At 41.5% G+C, this 16,396-nt stretch overlaps 1 protein-coding gene across 4 annotated transcripts; it reads right to left on the minus strand.

Annotated features, from left to right (window-relative positions):
- Positions 1-1,977: 1,977 nt before the first annotated feature.
- ada2a (adenosine deaminase 2a) lies at positions 1,978-16,396 on the minus strand. Of its 4 annotated transcripts, none has more exons than XM_084060003.1 (11): positions 16,309-16,396; positions 14,446-14,561; positions 13,854-14,068; positions 10,920-11,142; positions 9,200-9,413; positions 8,786-8,913; positions 8,160-8,250; positions 6,768-6,876; positions 5,117-5,274; positions 4,086-4,288; positions 1,978-3,559 (listed from the first exon to the last, which is right to left on the minus strand). In XM_084060003.1, exons 2-11 carry the CDS (start codon positions 14,532-14,534, stop codon positions 3,469-3,471), a joined length of 1,521 nt encoding a protein of 506 aa, XP_083916129.1. In that variant the 5' UTR covers positions 14,535-14,561; positions 16,309-16,396; the 3' UTR covers positions 1,978-3,468. The 4 variants fall into 4 exon arrangements, with proteins under 4 accessions (XP_083916129.1, XP_083916127.1, XP_083916130.1 ...); XM_084060001.1 differs by having other exon boundaries at positions 14,446-14,572; XM_084060004.1 differs by having other exon boundaries at positions 14,446-14,558; positions 16,309-16,386.

Genomic DNA, 16,396 nt, shown 5'->3' on the forward strand with positions numbered 1-16,396 from the left:
AACCCCCCAAGGACCCCTGAGGGTCCCCGGACCCCATTTTGCTTAACGCTTTTTGAAAGTCCTGAAAAACAATATAAATATATATATTGTCTGTCGGGCGGAAACCTCATTATGGCCAAAACTGTTACTTTTCAGCATAAACATTCTAAAGCAACGAGGTCTACCTCTTCTTGGACGTTGTATGGACGCTCGTCCCAAAACACACTGCCCCATTTTTTTCGCGGTCCGAGGCCGCCGGTTTAGACCCGGGGCAGGGTGTTTTAGGACGACGGCTAGCGATTCAGGGGTGGAGCCAGGCTAACGCACCGGGGGAGGCATGCGTTAATCCGACAGACCTTTTCTCCGACTATGTGGCATCCGCGTGCGGTTAGGGTTAGGGTGCGGGTTTGGTTCGGGTTTAGTATTGGAAACGAGCAGACTCAGCAAAAATAGCAAAAAAAACAAGACTCTCCCCACCAAAATCGGCAAAGACACACACCATCTCCCATTTAGTTCCCGTATCTGCATAGTCTCGCGTCTCGCGTAGCTTTCCAACCTGCTTCCGGTCTCCTAAAAAGGCGTCCGCCCACTTCACGCAGAAAGCTACGCGAGACGCGAGACTATGCAGATAAAAAAACAAGACTCTCCCCACCAAAATCGCCAAGACATCTCACCCCAACGTGCTTCCAGTCTCCTAAAAAGGCGTCCGCCCACTTCACGCAGAAAGATACGCGAGACTATGCAGATAAGGGAAGTGAACGGGAGATGGTGTGTCTTGCCGATTTTGGTGGGGAGTCTTGTTTTTTTTCGTTTTTTTGCTGAATGTGCTATTTTTTTTGTGTGTTCCGGTGCGTTAGCCTGGCTCCACCCCTGAATCGCTAGCCGTCGTCCTAAAACACCCTCCCCGGGTCTAAACCAGCGGCCTCGGACCGCGAAAAAAATGGGGCAGTGTGTTTTTGGGACGAGCGTTCCGTTTATCACCCGGTAGTGAAAATAGCAGATCTACATACAAGCTTACGATGTGACGCATTGTGAGCTTGTAGATCTGCTACTTTCACTACTTTGGGTCCCGGCCGGGACTTATTGTAGCTACTCCACTTATTCATAAACTTTCTTTTACTTGTATTAAACGTTATAGCTGGATAGCTGTTCTGAATTGTGAACCAGCAGTAGTCCAGACTCCAGCAGTGGTTCAGGGGTCTTCAACAGGGGGTCCCGGACCCCTAGGGGGTCCTCAGAGTTACTACAGGGGGTCCGCCAAATTTTGTGTGGTATGATTTCTTTTTTCGCATTAACCACTTGAACCCTAGCATCCGTTTTCTGAGGAGAACTTTAGCCAAAAATAGCAGATCTACAAGCTCACAACGCCTCGCGCTGCCAGGCGTTGTGAGCTTGTAGATCTGCTATTTTTGGCAAAGAGGTATAGGTGTAGAGGGAAAAAAGAGCTGACCAAGTAAAATATAAAGGTTAATCTGAAACACAATTGTATACAATATAGAGGGGGTCCCTGCTTCATCTCTCTCTCAACTAGGGGGTCCTTGGCTACAAGTTCACGACCCCACTGCGGCAGTGTTTCTGGGTGTCTCTCACAAAGTCAGACACAACTGCTCCTCTGTGGGCAGACTTCAGCTGGGTAAAGCTGAAAGCTCCATTTCCCCTACAATATCAAATGGGTGTTATTATTCTAAGTGTGGGGTAATGGTGCATAGCACAACATCTTTATGTGTCTGTTGAGGTACGGTGTGGGGAAAGGGACATAGGTGCAGCTGCACTGTTGAACCAGCAGTTGGCTTAGAACTCTACAATATACAGTACAGTACATATAAAACACAAGCATATTGATGTTGTAGAAACTCCACATTTACTCTGTTGTACCTTGTAGCCTGAGTTAACTCAGGTCAACATACAGGTCAACAGGACAAAGGTGAATAAAGCAGCAGGGCACCGCAGGGACTTGAATGGTAAAACAATAAATGACACCATTGCTGTAAAAATAATTGTATATTTTATTTGTACACCAACGTTAGTTGCACAATCATTTCGTGAAATAAACAAAAAACAAATAAATAAAATTCACATGCATTCCAGTTTGACAGTTAAGATACACAACTGTATCCCAAAGCTTTAAGAACGTTCAAGAATCTTGAACGTAAGCTGTGTTGCTTACATCACAGAATACTATAAGGTCAGTCTTATATGCAGCCTGCCTAGAGTTTAATCGGCTGTAGTTTTTTTTACCCGACCTGGAAAACTAACTACAAAAAAAAGTTTCATTACCCTTCCATTATATTCGATTGTCAGTTTCACAGAATTTATAAAATGTACCTACATGATCAATGGTCAAGTATGCAGCCTTTCATATTCACACAATTATACCAGAAGGCTCAATTAAAGTGCAAGATTTAAACAAAATAGTTTAGAATCCTGTTCATTTCAAGTCTTGTGCAATGTAATGACCCTGCATTTCAAGGGGACCTAGATTAGAAAGCAGAGCCTTATTACATGACGCCCCCTTACAATTCCACTAGGGATAAATTGACAAAATTGAGCTCCCCTAAATATGGCTTCACAGTATGCTACTTGTGTGCTTGTCACATGCTTGCTTTGGCTATAAGGCAGCATCTTCACCCCAACCCCCCTTCATATAGTATAAATCTTTCTTTTTCATAATATCGCATTACAAAAAGTCCTTTCTTTCTCATTATTAACATGAGGGCATAATAAAATGTGTCTGTCCTAAAGAGGGCAATAAACCAACCCCAAAACTTACTCTAAAGCAGTGGTTCTCCACATGCCCCCCAGGGGTCCTTGAGGGGGTTCCAGGTGCTCCCTAGCTAAATGATTGATAAGTTAGGAACCAAGTGGAACCGTAAGCGTCTAACTTCAAGAGTGTACTCCCAGAATTAAATTGACACATGAATATTGTATCAACACTAGAAATTTGAGCCGCGTAGAGTTCGACACCTATGTGCCACCGACGTAGTGGGGGTCCGGGGACCCCCGCGGGGCGAAGGACTATATACGGACATTATCGTGACTGCAAGGGAGGAAAGTAAGTGCTCGCCCCTTCCCTCCTCTGTGTGCGCGCTTTGGCCTTGTTTTTCTTAAAGTCGCTTGTAAATGTTTGTTTGCATAGACCTGGTTGCTTGTTTCTCTTGCGAAACCTGGCAACCCTGTAGCTCCCGTGTGGGTTTAAACGAGTATTTACAAACGGCCATTTAGCGAAAAAATATACCACGCACGCGCGCGCACGCACGCACGCACGCACGCACGCACGCACGCACGCACACACACACACACACACACACACACACACACACACACACACACACACACACACACACACACACACACACACACACACACACACACACACACACACACACACACACACACACACACACACACACACACACACACAGTTTACAGTGTACTGAGTTGGTATAGATGGGGGTTCCGAGGCCTAATGCACGTTTGACAATCACATCTCTAAAGGGAGTTCTCAGAGACAAACTTGTCCCATCTTCTTCGCCACAACGTCAAGGCTTTCTGTTGCTGTTCCTGGGATAAGGAACTGTACCTGAATGAAACGCAGAAGGGGACATGTCAAGCACGCACGCACAGTGATATTACTACACTTAATAATACATTCGATTTATAATGCCCTTTACATTTAAAACAAATCTCAAAGTGCTTGTGATTAAATCAAAATATTGGATGCCAGTTTTATGAATGCCATTATTACCATTTTCTTTGATATGTTTTTTAACCCTAAAGCCAGAGTTATATTTAGTTGCAACGTGTTGTGAGCTTGTAGATCTGCTATTTTTGGTGCACAAACAGGCATAAAACTAAGTATACATCAGGCAATCTTTTCCTAGTTTAAACCTCACTAAAGATCTTTTTTATAAACATAAAACACCCATCTCTCTTATGAGGACCAGGAAAATTGTGCTCACAATGTCTATTTCTCAAAAATTATACGATACTAGTTGGGACATTTGGCCCTCAAGTATAGCATTACCAGTACACACACACACACCCCCACACCCACACACACACACACACACACACACACACACACACACACACACACACACACACACCTGATAGAATTCATTGCCAGTTCTTTGAGGGTGCCGATGTGGGACCTCATGCCTCCGAAGCCCACAAATGTTTCATAGAAGTCATCGGAGAGGCCGGAGTTCCCGAACTGGGCCGGGTCATCAGAGCTGATGACCACTGGGTGACCCTCTGAGATCAACACAGCCGCAGGATGGTTCCTCATGTCTGCAACCAGCTTTAACACCTGGGAAATGATCACAAAGGACATTTTGAGTTGTTACAAGCTGCTGCTATTCCACATTATAGATTTTGATTGATTGATTGATTGACTGAATGACTGACGTCTTTATTAACAAAAATGCATACATGACCATTTATTTGAACATAATGTATCTGTCAAAAGTATGAAACACAGGATATTGGAGGACTATTATCTATTCTAATGGATAGATAATATAGAGCGTGCCCAAACTCCTGAAGGGGGCGTCAACAAGTGTCATTTGGTAGCGGCGGACATCTTTGAGGGGTATAAAACAGGTTGACTTAACTCACTGAGTGCCATTAACGTGTTTCACGTTTTTTTACCGCTATGACGCTGGGTGCCATTAACGTGTTTGACGTGTTTTTGAAAAAAAAATGTTTTCGAAAAACATGTTCAGAACCCAAGATATCATCATCTGAAGATGTGCAGCTCCATCCACTTCTTGTTTAACTTGGAACTGAAAAAGGCTGTATCTCGCTTCCTAAGCACTTTTTGTTTTCTGTGAAAAAAAACCTGGCACTTTTCAGAATCAATTCTGAAATAATTCTGGCAATCCTGGCACTCAGGGAGTTAACATTGCCCCCCTCAAGTATGTCTGCAGCTACTATGCACGCTCTATACAATAAATAATAGTCTGTGAAGTTAAACCCAAACATGTGATTAACTTCTTATTCATGTATGAACTTAGAGTAATATGGCCCCAGTACAATTTAGGCAATGGTGGCAAGTTTCAACAGGTAAAGTCACCCATAGTGATGATATGATACTGAACTAAGCATGATTTTAATAAATGGCTGAAAGCGGACCTACCTGGTTGGAGATGGGGCACACCTCTACAGCCACGCCTCTCTTCCTGGATATCTGCCTGGCAACCGGGTGGCGAATCAGAGCAAAGCCGTGGCCGATGCGAGAGGTGTTGAACAGCAGTGCATCCAGTATGTTCTGGTCCACCTCGGTGCCCTCCAGATCTACACGTGGAACAGAAACTGGAATTAATGACGTCTGATTTATGTTATCACAGTGGTTCTCAAAGTGGGGTCCAACCCAGGGTTACCCCCCAGGGGTCCGTGCCTGGGTTTCAGGGAGTCCCCGGCTAAATGTGTTTAGCCGATTCTACAAATGTCTTCTAAAAAACGTAAAACAGTATTCTGAAAAACGTATGTTTCTATATCAGTGGTGCTCAAACGTTTTCATGTCAAGGTTTCACCCCCCAAAATGTATTTGGCCGCCGATCCCCATCTCAAAATATTTTGTTCCAGGGACCCCCAGATAAAAAGATTTGAGTTAAAAATGTTCGCTTTAAAAGAATATATATATTCAAAGATTTGCGCACATTTTCAAGATTTTTCAAAAATAGCAGATCTACAAGTTCATAGCGCTGCACTCTACTATTTTTAAAATAATGCTTTTTATCTCAAATCAAAAAATGACACAGATACGTTCTCGGTCTAAAAGGGTTAACATAGCAAACACAGTTTAACCACTTAAACCCCAAATGGTTGAGCGGAGTCTCTCAGGACTCTCTATGCTAGTGTCTTTTCTGTTTTCACTCTACATTAAATATCTTCGCTGAAAATAGCCGATCTACAAGCTCTCAACGATCGGCAATTTCCTGCGAATGTTTTCCCTCAGGATATGGATCCTGGTATATTGTATACTTTGGCCATTCAAAAATAGCTGATCTACAAGCTCACAACGCTTTGTGAGTGTATAGATTGGCTATTCTTTTAAAATGTTAAAAACATCTTAAAGAAATTTGGCAAATTTGTAACAATTTTACTACAATATTTTAACACAAATCTTCTCTTCTGGGGATCCCTGGCACAACGTTCGCAGCCATATACATATCAATTTGGAGGTCCTTGACATGGAAATGTTTGAGAACTGGACACGTAATTTTCAACAGTCTTCTAATAGCCACTGTACCTTGCTTTCCAGACGTCATTCACCCCAGAGATGATAATCAATAACTAACCGGGCAATATATCGATATTATATGTGATATGCGATTAGATATCATAGGATAGGATAGGATAGACAATAGACGTAATATCGTGCAATCATGCTGACATAAGCGCTGTCTTTTCCTGGTTTAAGCTTAAGCTCTATTTTATAACGTAAAAAAGATATTGTGATACTTAATTTTGTCCAAGTCGCACAGTCCTACCCATAATATTTTAATTGTCTACTGCATTTGGCAGAGTGTGTTTGTGTGTGTGTGTGTGTGTGTGTGTGTGTGTGTGTGTGTGTGTGTGTGTGTGTGTGTGTGTGTGTGTGTGTGTGTGGTCCACTGCATTTGGCACAGTGTGTGCGTGTGTGTGTGTGTGTGTGTGTGTGTGTGTGTGTGTGTGTGTGTGTGTGTGTGTGTGTGTGTGTGTGTGTGTGTGTGTGTGTACAGTCCACTGCATTTGGCACAGTGTGTGTGTGCGTGCGTGTTAAATGACTTGGGCTGTAATCTCACTGGTCTCTCCAGCATGGAAGAAGTAGGGAAGAGTGACTCCTCTTTCTCCTGGAAGAGACAAAGCCTCCCTGAAATACCAGAGGGGTCTACCACTGTCCTCACGGCCCACCTGCGCACACACACACACACACACACACACACACACACACACACACACACACACACACACACACACACACACACACACACACACACACACACACACACACACACACACACACACACACACACACACACACGAGAAGAATGAAGAATAAATAAATAAAAAACATCAGCCATTGCTGCAGCAAATGTTCAATAATATTCTCCAAGTGCTTTTTCATCAGTCCCGCTGCTGTTGTGAATGGTGATGATTTTATCCAGAGTGACCCCCAGTCAACAAACCACATGGTAAATGGTCAAGTAAACAGATTGCAAAGAAAACTATTTAGCCCTACAAAGTAACTAGGATACCGGATAAACATAACACCTAGCATCTGTCATCTACTCTAAATAGCAATCTTAGCCTTTGTGGACAAAGTAAACGATACAGTATGTCTATGTGGGCAGTGGCTCAGGGGTAGAGTGGCCGGTAGAATGGGCGGATAGGAACCGCGAGGTTCCCAGTTCAATCCCGGGCTCCCCCAGAGTTAGTGTCGAAGTGTCCTTGAGCAAGACGCTGAACCCCTAATTTCTCCAGATGTGCAGGTTGGTGCCATCGGTGGGTGAATGTAATGCACAATCTATGTAAAGCGCTTTGGATAAAAGCGCTATATAAATGCACCATTTACCATTTATGTAAATGACCCACTCTACTCTGTATCTGAACAGGTAACCAACATCAGTGGTGGAAAAAGTACTCAATTGCTTTACTTAAGTAAAAGTATCAATATCAAAGTAAAAGCCTGGAATTCAAAATGTACTTTAGTAAAAGTACAAAAGTATTGGCATCAAAATGTACTTAAAGTACCAAAAGTAAAAATACTCATTATGCAGAATTTCCCATTTCAGGTTTTCAAATGTATAAAAATCTTTTTAAAATAGCAGATCTACAAGCTCACAATTGCGGGCTTGTAGATCGGCTATTTTCAAATGGCCGAAATGTATACAGAGCTGAAGTGGTTAGTGTAGGTTTTGTAATAATAATAAAAATCTACAAAGTAACTAGTAACTAAAGTTTTCAAATAAATGTAGTGGAGTAAAAGTATAATATTTGGATCCGAGATGTAGTGGAGTAGAAGTAAAAAAAAAAAATGTACTTAAGTACAGTACTTAGTTACTTTCCACCACTGACCAACATACTGTACTGAACATACTGTAACAGAAATGTTACAGCCTGATAAGTGAACATGGAGATGTTTGTGGTTTTTGCTGCTACTTCTGCAAACTACTTTTAATACCATTGCTACTCACCAGGTCAAATCCAGCCATGGTTTCTGGGAAGTCCCTCTGCAGCTGCATGGCTTCTTCTACAGCAGTGGTCACCATGGAGGCATTCATTCCCCTGAAAGGCACATACCCACGGATTAACCACTTAAAGCCTCTACTAGTCATAGTGAAACTGTGCCCGGGCACGTTTTTCCATCTACGCCAGTGGTGGAAAAAGTACTCAAATGTTTTACTTAACTAAACGTATCAATACTGCAATGTAGAAGTACTCTGTTACAAGTAAAGGTCCGGCATTCAAAAAGGTATTGGTATGAAAATGTACTTAAAGTAGCAAAAGTAAAAGTACTAAAATGTTTGAAAATAGCAGGTCTACCTAGGTATAAAATAGGGCTAAAGTGGTTAATGTATGTTTTATAATGTAATGATTTATATCTGCAAAGTAACTAGTACTAAAGTTTACAAATAATTGTAGTGTAGTAAAAGTATAATCTTTGCATCTGAGATGTAGTGGAGTAGAAGTAAAAATATAGACAATTGGAAATAATATAATTGAAAATAAAAGTAAAGTGCAAATATCTATTTTTTTTCGGAAACTTGCAGAGATTGCATAATGGTGAAGGTGTTTGGATATTGTGGTAAAAGCAGGTCACCTGTGGACGGTGAAGATGACCCTTGCCCCATAGAAGTCTGGGTGTTGTGCTGTAAACTGTCTGGTAACGTCCTGGTAGGTCTTCATGCACCACGCTCTGTCGTGTGTGCTTCCATCCAGTTCATATGTCTATGGAACACAAATAGCATGTCATTAGAAAAATATAAACATTAACATACAGAAATGATGACAATTTCCATTTAACACGTGATTAGAGTGAGTGAGTGAGTGAGTGAGTGGCAGTGTGCCACTTCTCCTACATATTTGATTTGACAGTGCTTAGCCTATAGAGTATGTGAATTTGCTTGTATGTCATGTCAATATTATCAATATCAATATTTCACCTGTCTGTGGCATTTTTAAGAACTTTGAAGCAGGAATTTAAGACTTTTTAATGCTACCATGTTTCATTTACCTCTGGGAGCAAAGCCCTCAACTCCAGATACATGATGTTGTCCGCATAGAACCTCGTAAGGCCTTGGTGGTAATAGTCCCTGAAGACTGGAGCATGTGTGACCAGACCCCAGGCTGCCAGGAAGGTCTGTTCAAACCTCTTCCACACCACCGCCTGGCTGGGATACACCACGTCTGGCTCCTTCTCCGTGAAGAGAGTCAGGTTGGCCACGATGCTAGGCACACAGAGAGGAAAATAAATCATTGTCATCATAGCTTTAATTCTATATTGTCGCTGTCTGGCGGAAACCTTGCATGTCCAAAACTGTTACTTTTAGGGCAGGGGTCTTCAACCTTTTCAGGCCAAGGACCCCCTAACTGAGAGAGAGATGAAGCGGGGACCCCCACTATATATTACATAAAATTGTGTTGCAGATTAAAGGTAGGGTAAGTGATTTGCAATTATTCAAATAATTGCAAAATGGGTCTATGTTCTGATAGTGCTCGTTACTATAGAGTGTCCTGTCCATATAAGGAGTCTCCATGTCTCTCCAGCTCTTTATAAAACAGAAAATGCATTTTCGTTTCAGTTTCAGTTTCATTTCCAATTTTATCCAACTAGGATAGAGAACTCAATCGGGATATGGATTAAACAAGTGGAATTGGAAGTGATGACACTAAGAAATGAGCAGGCAAAATTAGAACTGAAACACTATAAAAATGAAGCTTAAAAATGGGTACTTTCTCCTGATTGGCTGAGATTTTGACACCTACCAGAAAATGTATTTTCTGTTTATTAAAGAGCTGGAGAGACGGGGAGACTCCTGTTACTGAACAAACACTCTATAGCAATGATTACTATCAGAATATAGTGCTTTAACCTTTAAAAAAAATACTTTTTGTTTTAACCCAAAAATATCACTTACCCTACCTTTAAAGCTTTTCATAGATGTTGGATTTATATTAATGTGTATTTTCAGACATTTAACGACTTAAACCATCAAAACTTAGTGAACTTTCACTCTGTACTTGGTCTGCTCGCTTTTCCCTCTTTATAAAAATAGCCGATCTACAAGCCTCTTTATAAAAATAGCCGATCTACAAGCTCACAACGCCTCGCCCGTAGATCTGCTATTTTCGGCTAAAGTTGTCCTTAGAATGGGGTGCTCCTTCCATTCCGACATCTCGCCACTCCGACTAGTGGCTTCCGCCTGCGGTTAGGGTTAGGGTTAGGTATAGGGTTCGTTAACGTCGGAAAGGCGACATGTCGGAAAGGCGAAATGCACCCCCTTAGAATATAGGGATGCTAGGGTTCAAGTGGTTAATGTAAAAAAAAACAATGATCCTATCACACAGAGATCTGGCGGACCCCCTGTAGCAACTCTGAGGACCCCCTAGGGGTCCCGGACCCCCTGTTGAAGACCACTGTTTTAGGGAAATGGAAATAAGAACCTGTATTCCAATGGATCCAATGTAGTTATTATTTAGTCACAAGCGCTTGTTAATACTTTTATTGGTTCAATATTTCTGAACGCACAGACAAACGTAACCACTTTCAACCTGGCGTCCCTATTCTGGGTTTGGTATGTTAGTGTCAGTGTTCCAAAATAGCCGATCTACAAGCTCACAACGTGACATGTGAGCTTGTAAATTGGCTTTTTATTATTTGATAAATCGATTAAATGGATTAATTTGCTCAACTGTTGCACCCCGACTACAGTCAACAGTAAGGAACATGTTACCTGTCGTCCAGGTCGGTGGCGTTCCCCATCTTCGCCCTGAGCCGCTCCAGCAGACTCCACGGAGAGCAGAACGGCAGCGGTTTGGGCTGGCCCGGGGAGAAGACAAACCGGAGGGACTGGTCACTGGTGGTGAAGCACATGTAACAGTGAGGTCTGTAGGTCACGTTCTTCACCAGCCACTCCACCTCCACCATGGAGAAGTCGTGGACATGCAGCGCTCCCCCTGAAACCAAAGTGAAAGGCCTTCCTTATTGGGCATGAATTCAAATATTATAGGGTGCGTTCGGAAATGCACTCTGAGAGCGCTGGAGTGCACCCCCAGGTGCTCTCTGGTCGTTTGGAAATTCAGAATAGGGCTGCAACAGTTAACCAAACTGATCAAATAAAATAATAATCGATAACTGATAATTTAATCAAATATAATCTATTAGTAATCGATCCCTATTTTGGACTTGTCATTATACGCAAAACATTATTTGTTGACAATGTATTTTTATTTTTTTAATACATATCGTCTGTTGAGTGGAAACCTCATATGTCCAAAACTGTTACTTTTCAGGATTCAAATTCAAAAGTATCAAAAGTAGCAGATCGACAAGCTCAAAACGAGTCGCTTCGCGTCGCATTTGAAGCTTGTGGATCTGCTATTTTTCATGCTTTTGTGTGAAGCTGTAGTATGATCATGTAGGACATTAATTTATTTTAATTTAAGAAAAAACACAAAAAGTTAAAATATGGAGATAGGAGGTTTCTGCCCGACAGCAATGATATATAAAAACGTGCTGTCCAATAGAGCAGTGTTTATCAACCCTGGTACGCGTGACACTTTTGTACCGCAAAGTAATGGTAGGTGTTCCGCGTAAAATTTTTAATGAAAAAGAAAGAAGTCAACCCCCTCCACCCAGAACAATAGATGCGTCGTGGACTGCTGCTGCCTTGAGCCATTGGCTCATCGTCCGTCGCGGACACACATCCAGTGAATCGACCCTCGCACATATAAATGCAAATGTGTGGCTTTGTCTTCACGGGGCCATCACTGTACTCGCCTGGCAGGTAATCAGGGGTGAAAGTGGGTCGGAACGGGCCGATACGAAGAGGGGCTGTTAAAAGCCCATATTAAATCTGCCATGTTGAATGTCCAACAATAAAACACATGTACTAACGTTAAATCAACATACGTGTTAGATTTCTTATAAAGTGCTTCTAAATGGCTCCAGGGTGTTAGTGTGAACGTAATCCGTGGTTTGTTGTGTTTAATTACTCCACGGCTGCTGCGAGCCTGTGACGTTGACTGACTGGGGTAAGCGAAAGTCTCGCCCCAATGCACGCTACCCCCATTTGTTTTCGTGGACCTGCGGTTCTTCTTGTTTTACTGAGGATAAGGTTAGAAATAAGTTTAGGATTAGGCATAGTTTTACTGATGTTACGTTTAGGAATAAGGTTAGGTTTAGATATAGTTTACTGAGGTTACGTTTAGGAATACCAGGTGGGCGACTGTGTTTTGGGGCGAGTGTTTTGGTATCAGTCTGCAGTGGGCAACTGGGAGCTCCGTGTGTGCTTGTCATCATTCTCAGCCAGGATACAAACTCTGCGTTCAGCGAAACAAGCTCAAGTTTCACACTAAGACTTTTGTAGAGTTGTATTGTGGCCTAATTTTTTATTTTATTTTTACAAATCTTTTTATTGAGTTTTAAAGTATTTTTCTAAAAAAAGGACTGAAGTTTCAAACACAGACACTGTCTCTTTCCTTTTTTTTTCTTTTTAAAGTTGTTTGTTGAGTGAGTGCCGTCATAAATGTTTGGATGTTGTGTTTTTAGAAGTATATCGGGTTTAGTACAAAGAAGTTTTACTCTGGTAAGGTGAAATCAAACTCCTCGGGTCAGCACTGACCCACGTTTAATGTTCAAGGTTTCTTTACTACATCTTGTGTACATGAGAGTAAATATTTTGTAGCAGCATATATATATAATAGATATTATGTGTGTGTGTGTGTGTGTGTGTGTGTGTGTGTGTGTGTGTGTGTGTGTGTGTGTGTGTGTGTGTGTGTGTGTGTGTGTGTGTGTGTGTGTGTGTGTGTGTGTGTATATATATATATATATATATATATATATATATATATATATATATATATATATATATATATATATATATATATGTGTGTATATGTGTTCACACCGTATATCTAGGTGTGCCCTTGGATCTTTTGGCTATGCCAGGTGTGCCTTGGCACCAAAAAGGTTGGGAAACACTGCAATAGAGTACCGAAGTCTGCCGTAATTTACACATCCTACCTGGTTCGCGGTTTTCCACCCCCGTTCTGAATCCCCATAGACGTCTTTAATATCGCGTCAAATAAGAACTGTGTTGCAAAAATAAAGAAATGACCCCGGCGGTTTGACTCTTATTATGAAGCATCAATTGACGGTGAGAAAACGCTAATGTTACTTCCGCCGAATTAGTTAAATTTTCACCAGAAACATACTGTATCAAATATAAGTGACTGACTATCATAAACGATACAGAGCCACCTCCCTGACAATATCACCGAGCAAGTTTGTTTATTTTTGGAACACAATTCTTATATGAGACGATTCTAATAGAGAAATTCTCCATAGAGAAATTACTTTACGAACCGGGGATGAACGAGTGACGTCAGGACTTCTGTACTCTATTCTATAGACTAATCGCTGAGAAGATCATCAATAGTTGCAGCCCTACACTAGTGGTTCTCAAAGTGGGGTCCAAGGACCTCCAGTGGTCCTTGCGGAGTTACGGGTCTGTACCTCTGAGAGTGTACAAATGGACCTGATTTTGGGGTAAAACTAAATAATTATCATATCGTTGCAGTCGGGTGGAAATCCTCATATGTCCAAAACTGTTACTTTTCAGGATTCAAGTAAAAAAAAATGCAAAAAGAAACGTAAAGTAAGCTACCCTTTGGCATGTTGTGCAGTAGACTGTAGATGGGACTGTTCCTGATGAGATGTCTGGCCTTGAAGAAGTGCAGGGCGGGAGGGAAGTCCTCTCTGGACATCTCCTGTTCCTTCAGCTTCTGTAGACGATCGCCTAGCCGCCGCTCCGCCGCAGACACAACCAGCTGACCTCCTGTCTGCATGGACTCCTCCTGTTGTATGAGAGCTTCTCTGTGTCTGGGGTCAGGACAAGGTCGTTACAGTTAGCTAAAAGTACAGAAAATAACAAACTAGAATTGAAAAACAAACAAAGATAACTAACTCAAACTGTATTGTGTGTTTACAAAACTAACAAACAAACAAAAACAATAATTCATCCATAAGCCTATTATTTTGGATCTTCCCAATTTTTTAATTTTTAAAAAGTTTTAACTGTGATTCATTTGTTTTAATGAATCAAACACAATATTACAATAAACCACTAACTAAAACTAAGCCTTTTAAAAAAAATAAAAATAAACTTGACTAGCAAACCACTTTAAAAACGTATTAAACTAAAATGTTAAACATAAAGTCAAAACCAAATCAAAACTAATGTAATGTAATGTAATAACCTGGGGTCAGGGGGCATGGTGGTGCTCTGTGTTATACAACACAGTACAATACACACCACGGCCACGTGGTGTCGCTGTAGCTTCACCATGATCTCGAATATCACGTGTTCGTCCTACTGATGGTGAGCTGAAGAACAAAACACAACATTGAGGAGAACCAGTGGTGGAAAGTAACTAAGTACATTTACTCAAGTACTGTACTTAAGTACAATTTTGAGGTTTTTTTTTTTTTACTTTAATGGAGTATTTCCAATTTTCTGTACTTACTACTCCACATCATCTCAGATGCAAATATTGTACTTTTTACTCCACTACAATTATTTGAAAACTTTAGTTACAGTAGATTTTGATTATTACAAAACATACATACATAGTATGTCTACATTGCAGTTGTATTGATACTTTTACTTAAGTAAAACATTTGAGTACTTTTCCACCACTGAGGAGGACAGATCAAAACATAAGATCGGCTAGGCACCAGAAAAAGAAGAACACACCGAAGTTTCACAAGCTGCATTATGAATGACTATGACCGCAGTTCCAATTTAACTAACAGGTGCACACATAATAAATAACATGGAGAAACAAGAGTTCTCTGTTCCTCAGAACAGAAGTAAACATAGCCTACGTAAAAAAAAAAACGTTTCTCTCGAAATGAATCAAATACATACGTTGGTCCAGAACGTTTGGTGTCAATGTCCATGTAGACGTTGAAAAAGAAGCATAAAATAAACGTGTAGACGTAATGTTAAAGCAACTAACAACGTAGCCATGGAGCCAAGACGGTCGTCTGTCATGACCTCTCATTTATACAGTCTATGGTCATGACTCATTTATCAGGGTAGCCCCGTTTGGAACCTCACTGTCCACGATAAATCCGAGATGAGGTCCCGCTGTCTCGAGTCCAGGCAGAAGTTGAGTCCGTCCAAATACAGTGAAGATCACATGTTTCGCAACATCGTATCCAAAAAGTAAAGGTAGTCCGAGGCACCTACAGCTGTTTGACATTTCGCCGGAAAGATAAATTTAACCGACGGGGTTGAAAACCCCGTTTAAATCGCTTATTTAGTCAGCCTGGGCCATGTTTTCCAATTCAACGCGGAAGAACCCCTCGACGGTAGGTGCCAGTACTGCTCCCGATCCGGCTACAATGGGAAAACACGGCACAGGCTGCCTAAATAAGCGATTTAAACTGTTTTTTTTCAACCCCGTCGGTTACATTTTACTTCCCGGAAAATTGTAAACATCTGTAGGTGTCTCGGAGTACCTTTACTTTTTGGATACGATGTTGCGAAAAAGGTGATCTTCATTCTTCACTGCATTTGGACGGACTCTACCACTGTCTGCACGGACACGAGACAGCGGGACCTCATCTCGGAGCTATCGTGGGGAGTGAGGTTCCAAAGTCCAAACGGGGCTCGTATCAGGGATACTAACAACAACACAACGTGAATCCGTCATTAATAGAATAGCCTATCCTAAGCATTTCCATTTGTTTTCCTCAAAACGGCCATTATATTATTTTACAGGCATGGCTTACAAAATAAACTACGGTACGGTGAAATGTACGGTAAAGTGAAATGGTTATACTAGTTCAGCGCAGCAGCTGTTGTCCCAATGCAATGTTGTAAACAAAAACGCAACATAAACTCAACTGTTGATCGGGGGAACTCGCTTGTTACTTTTGTCACATCAACGATCGACTGGTTGTAGCTATTTTTGGTCTACAAAAACAAATAACGCTACAATGTAACACGATCTAACTACGGACAATAACAGCTGATCGCACGTACATTGTTACACATTGTGTTTTCGTGTCATAGTGTCTACAAGAGCACTTGGGATCGTCCATTATAAACATACCTTTCCTGAGAAAATGGATGAAATGCAGAAGGGCTTTGATTAAAGAGCAGCCAGCTAGAGACAAAGCAGAAGTCCGTGTGACTGTGTG

The sequence above is a fragment of the Gymnoscopelus microlampas genome (assembly GCF_963454915.1).
Source record: "Gymnoscopelus microlampas genome assembly, chromosome: 6".
NCBI lineage: Eukaryota > Metazoa > Chordata > Actinopteri > Myctophiformes > Myctophidae > Gymnoscopelus > Gymnoscopelus microlampas.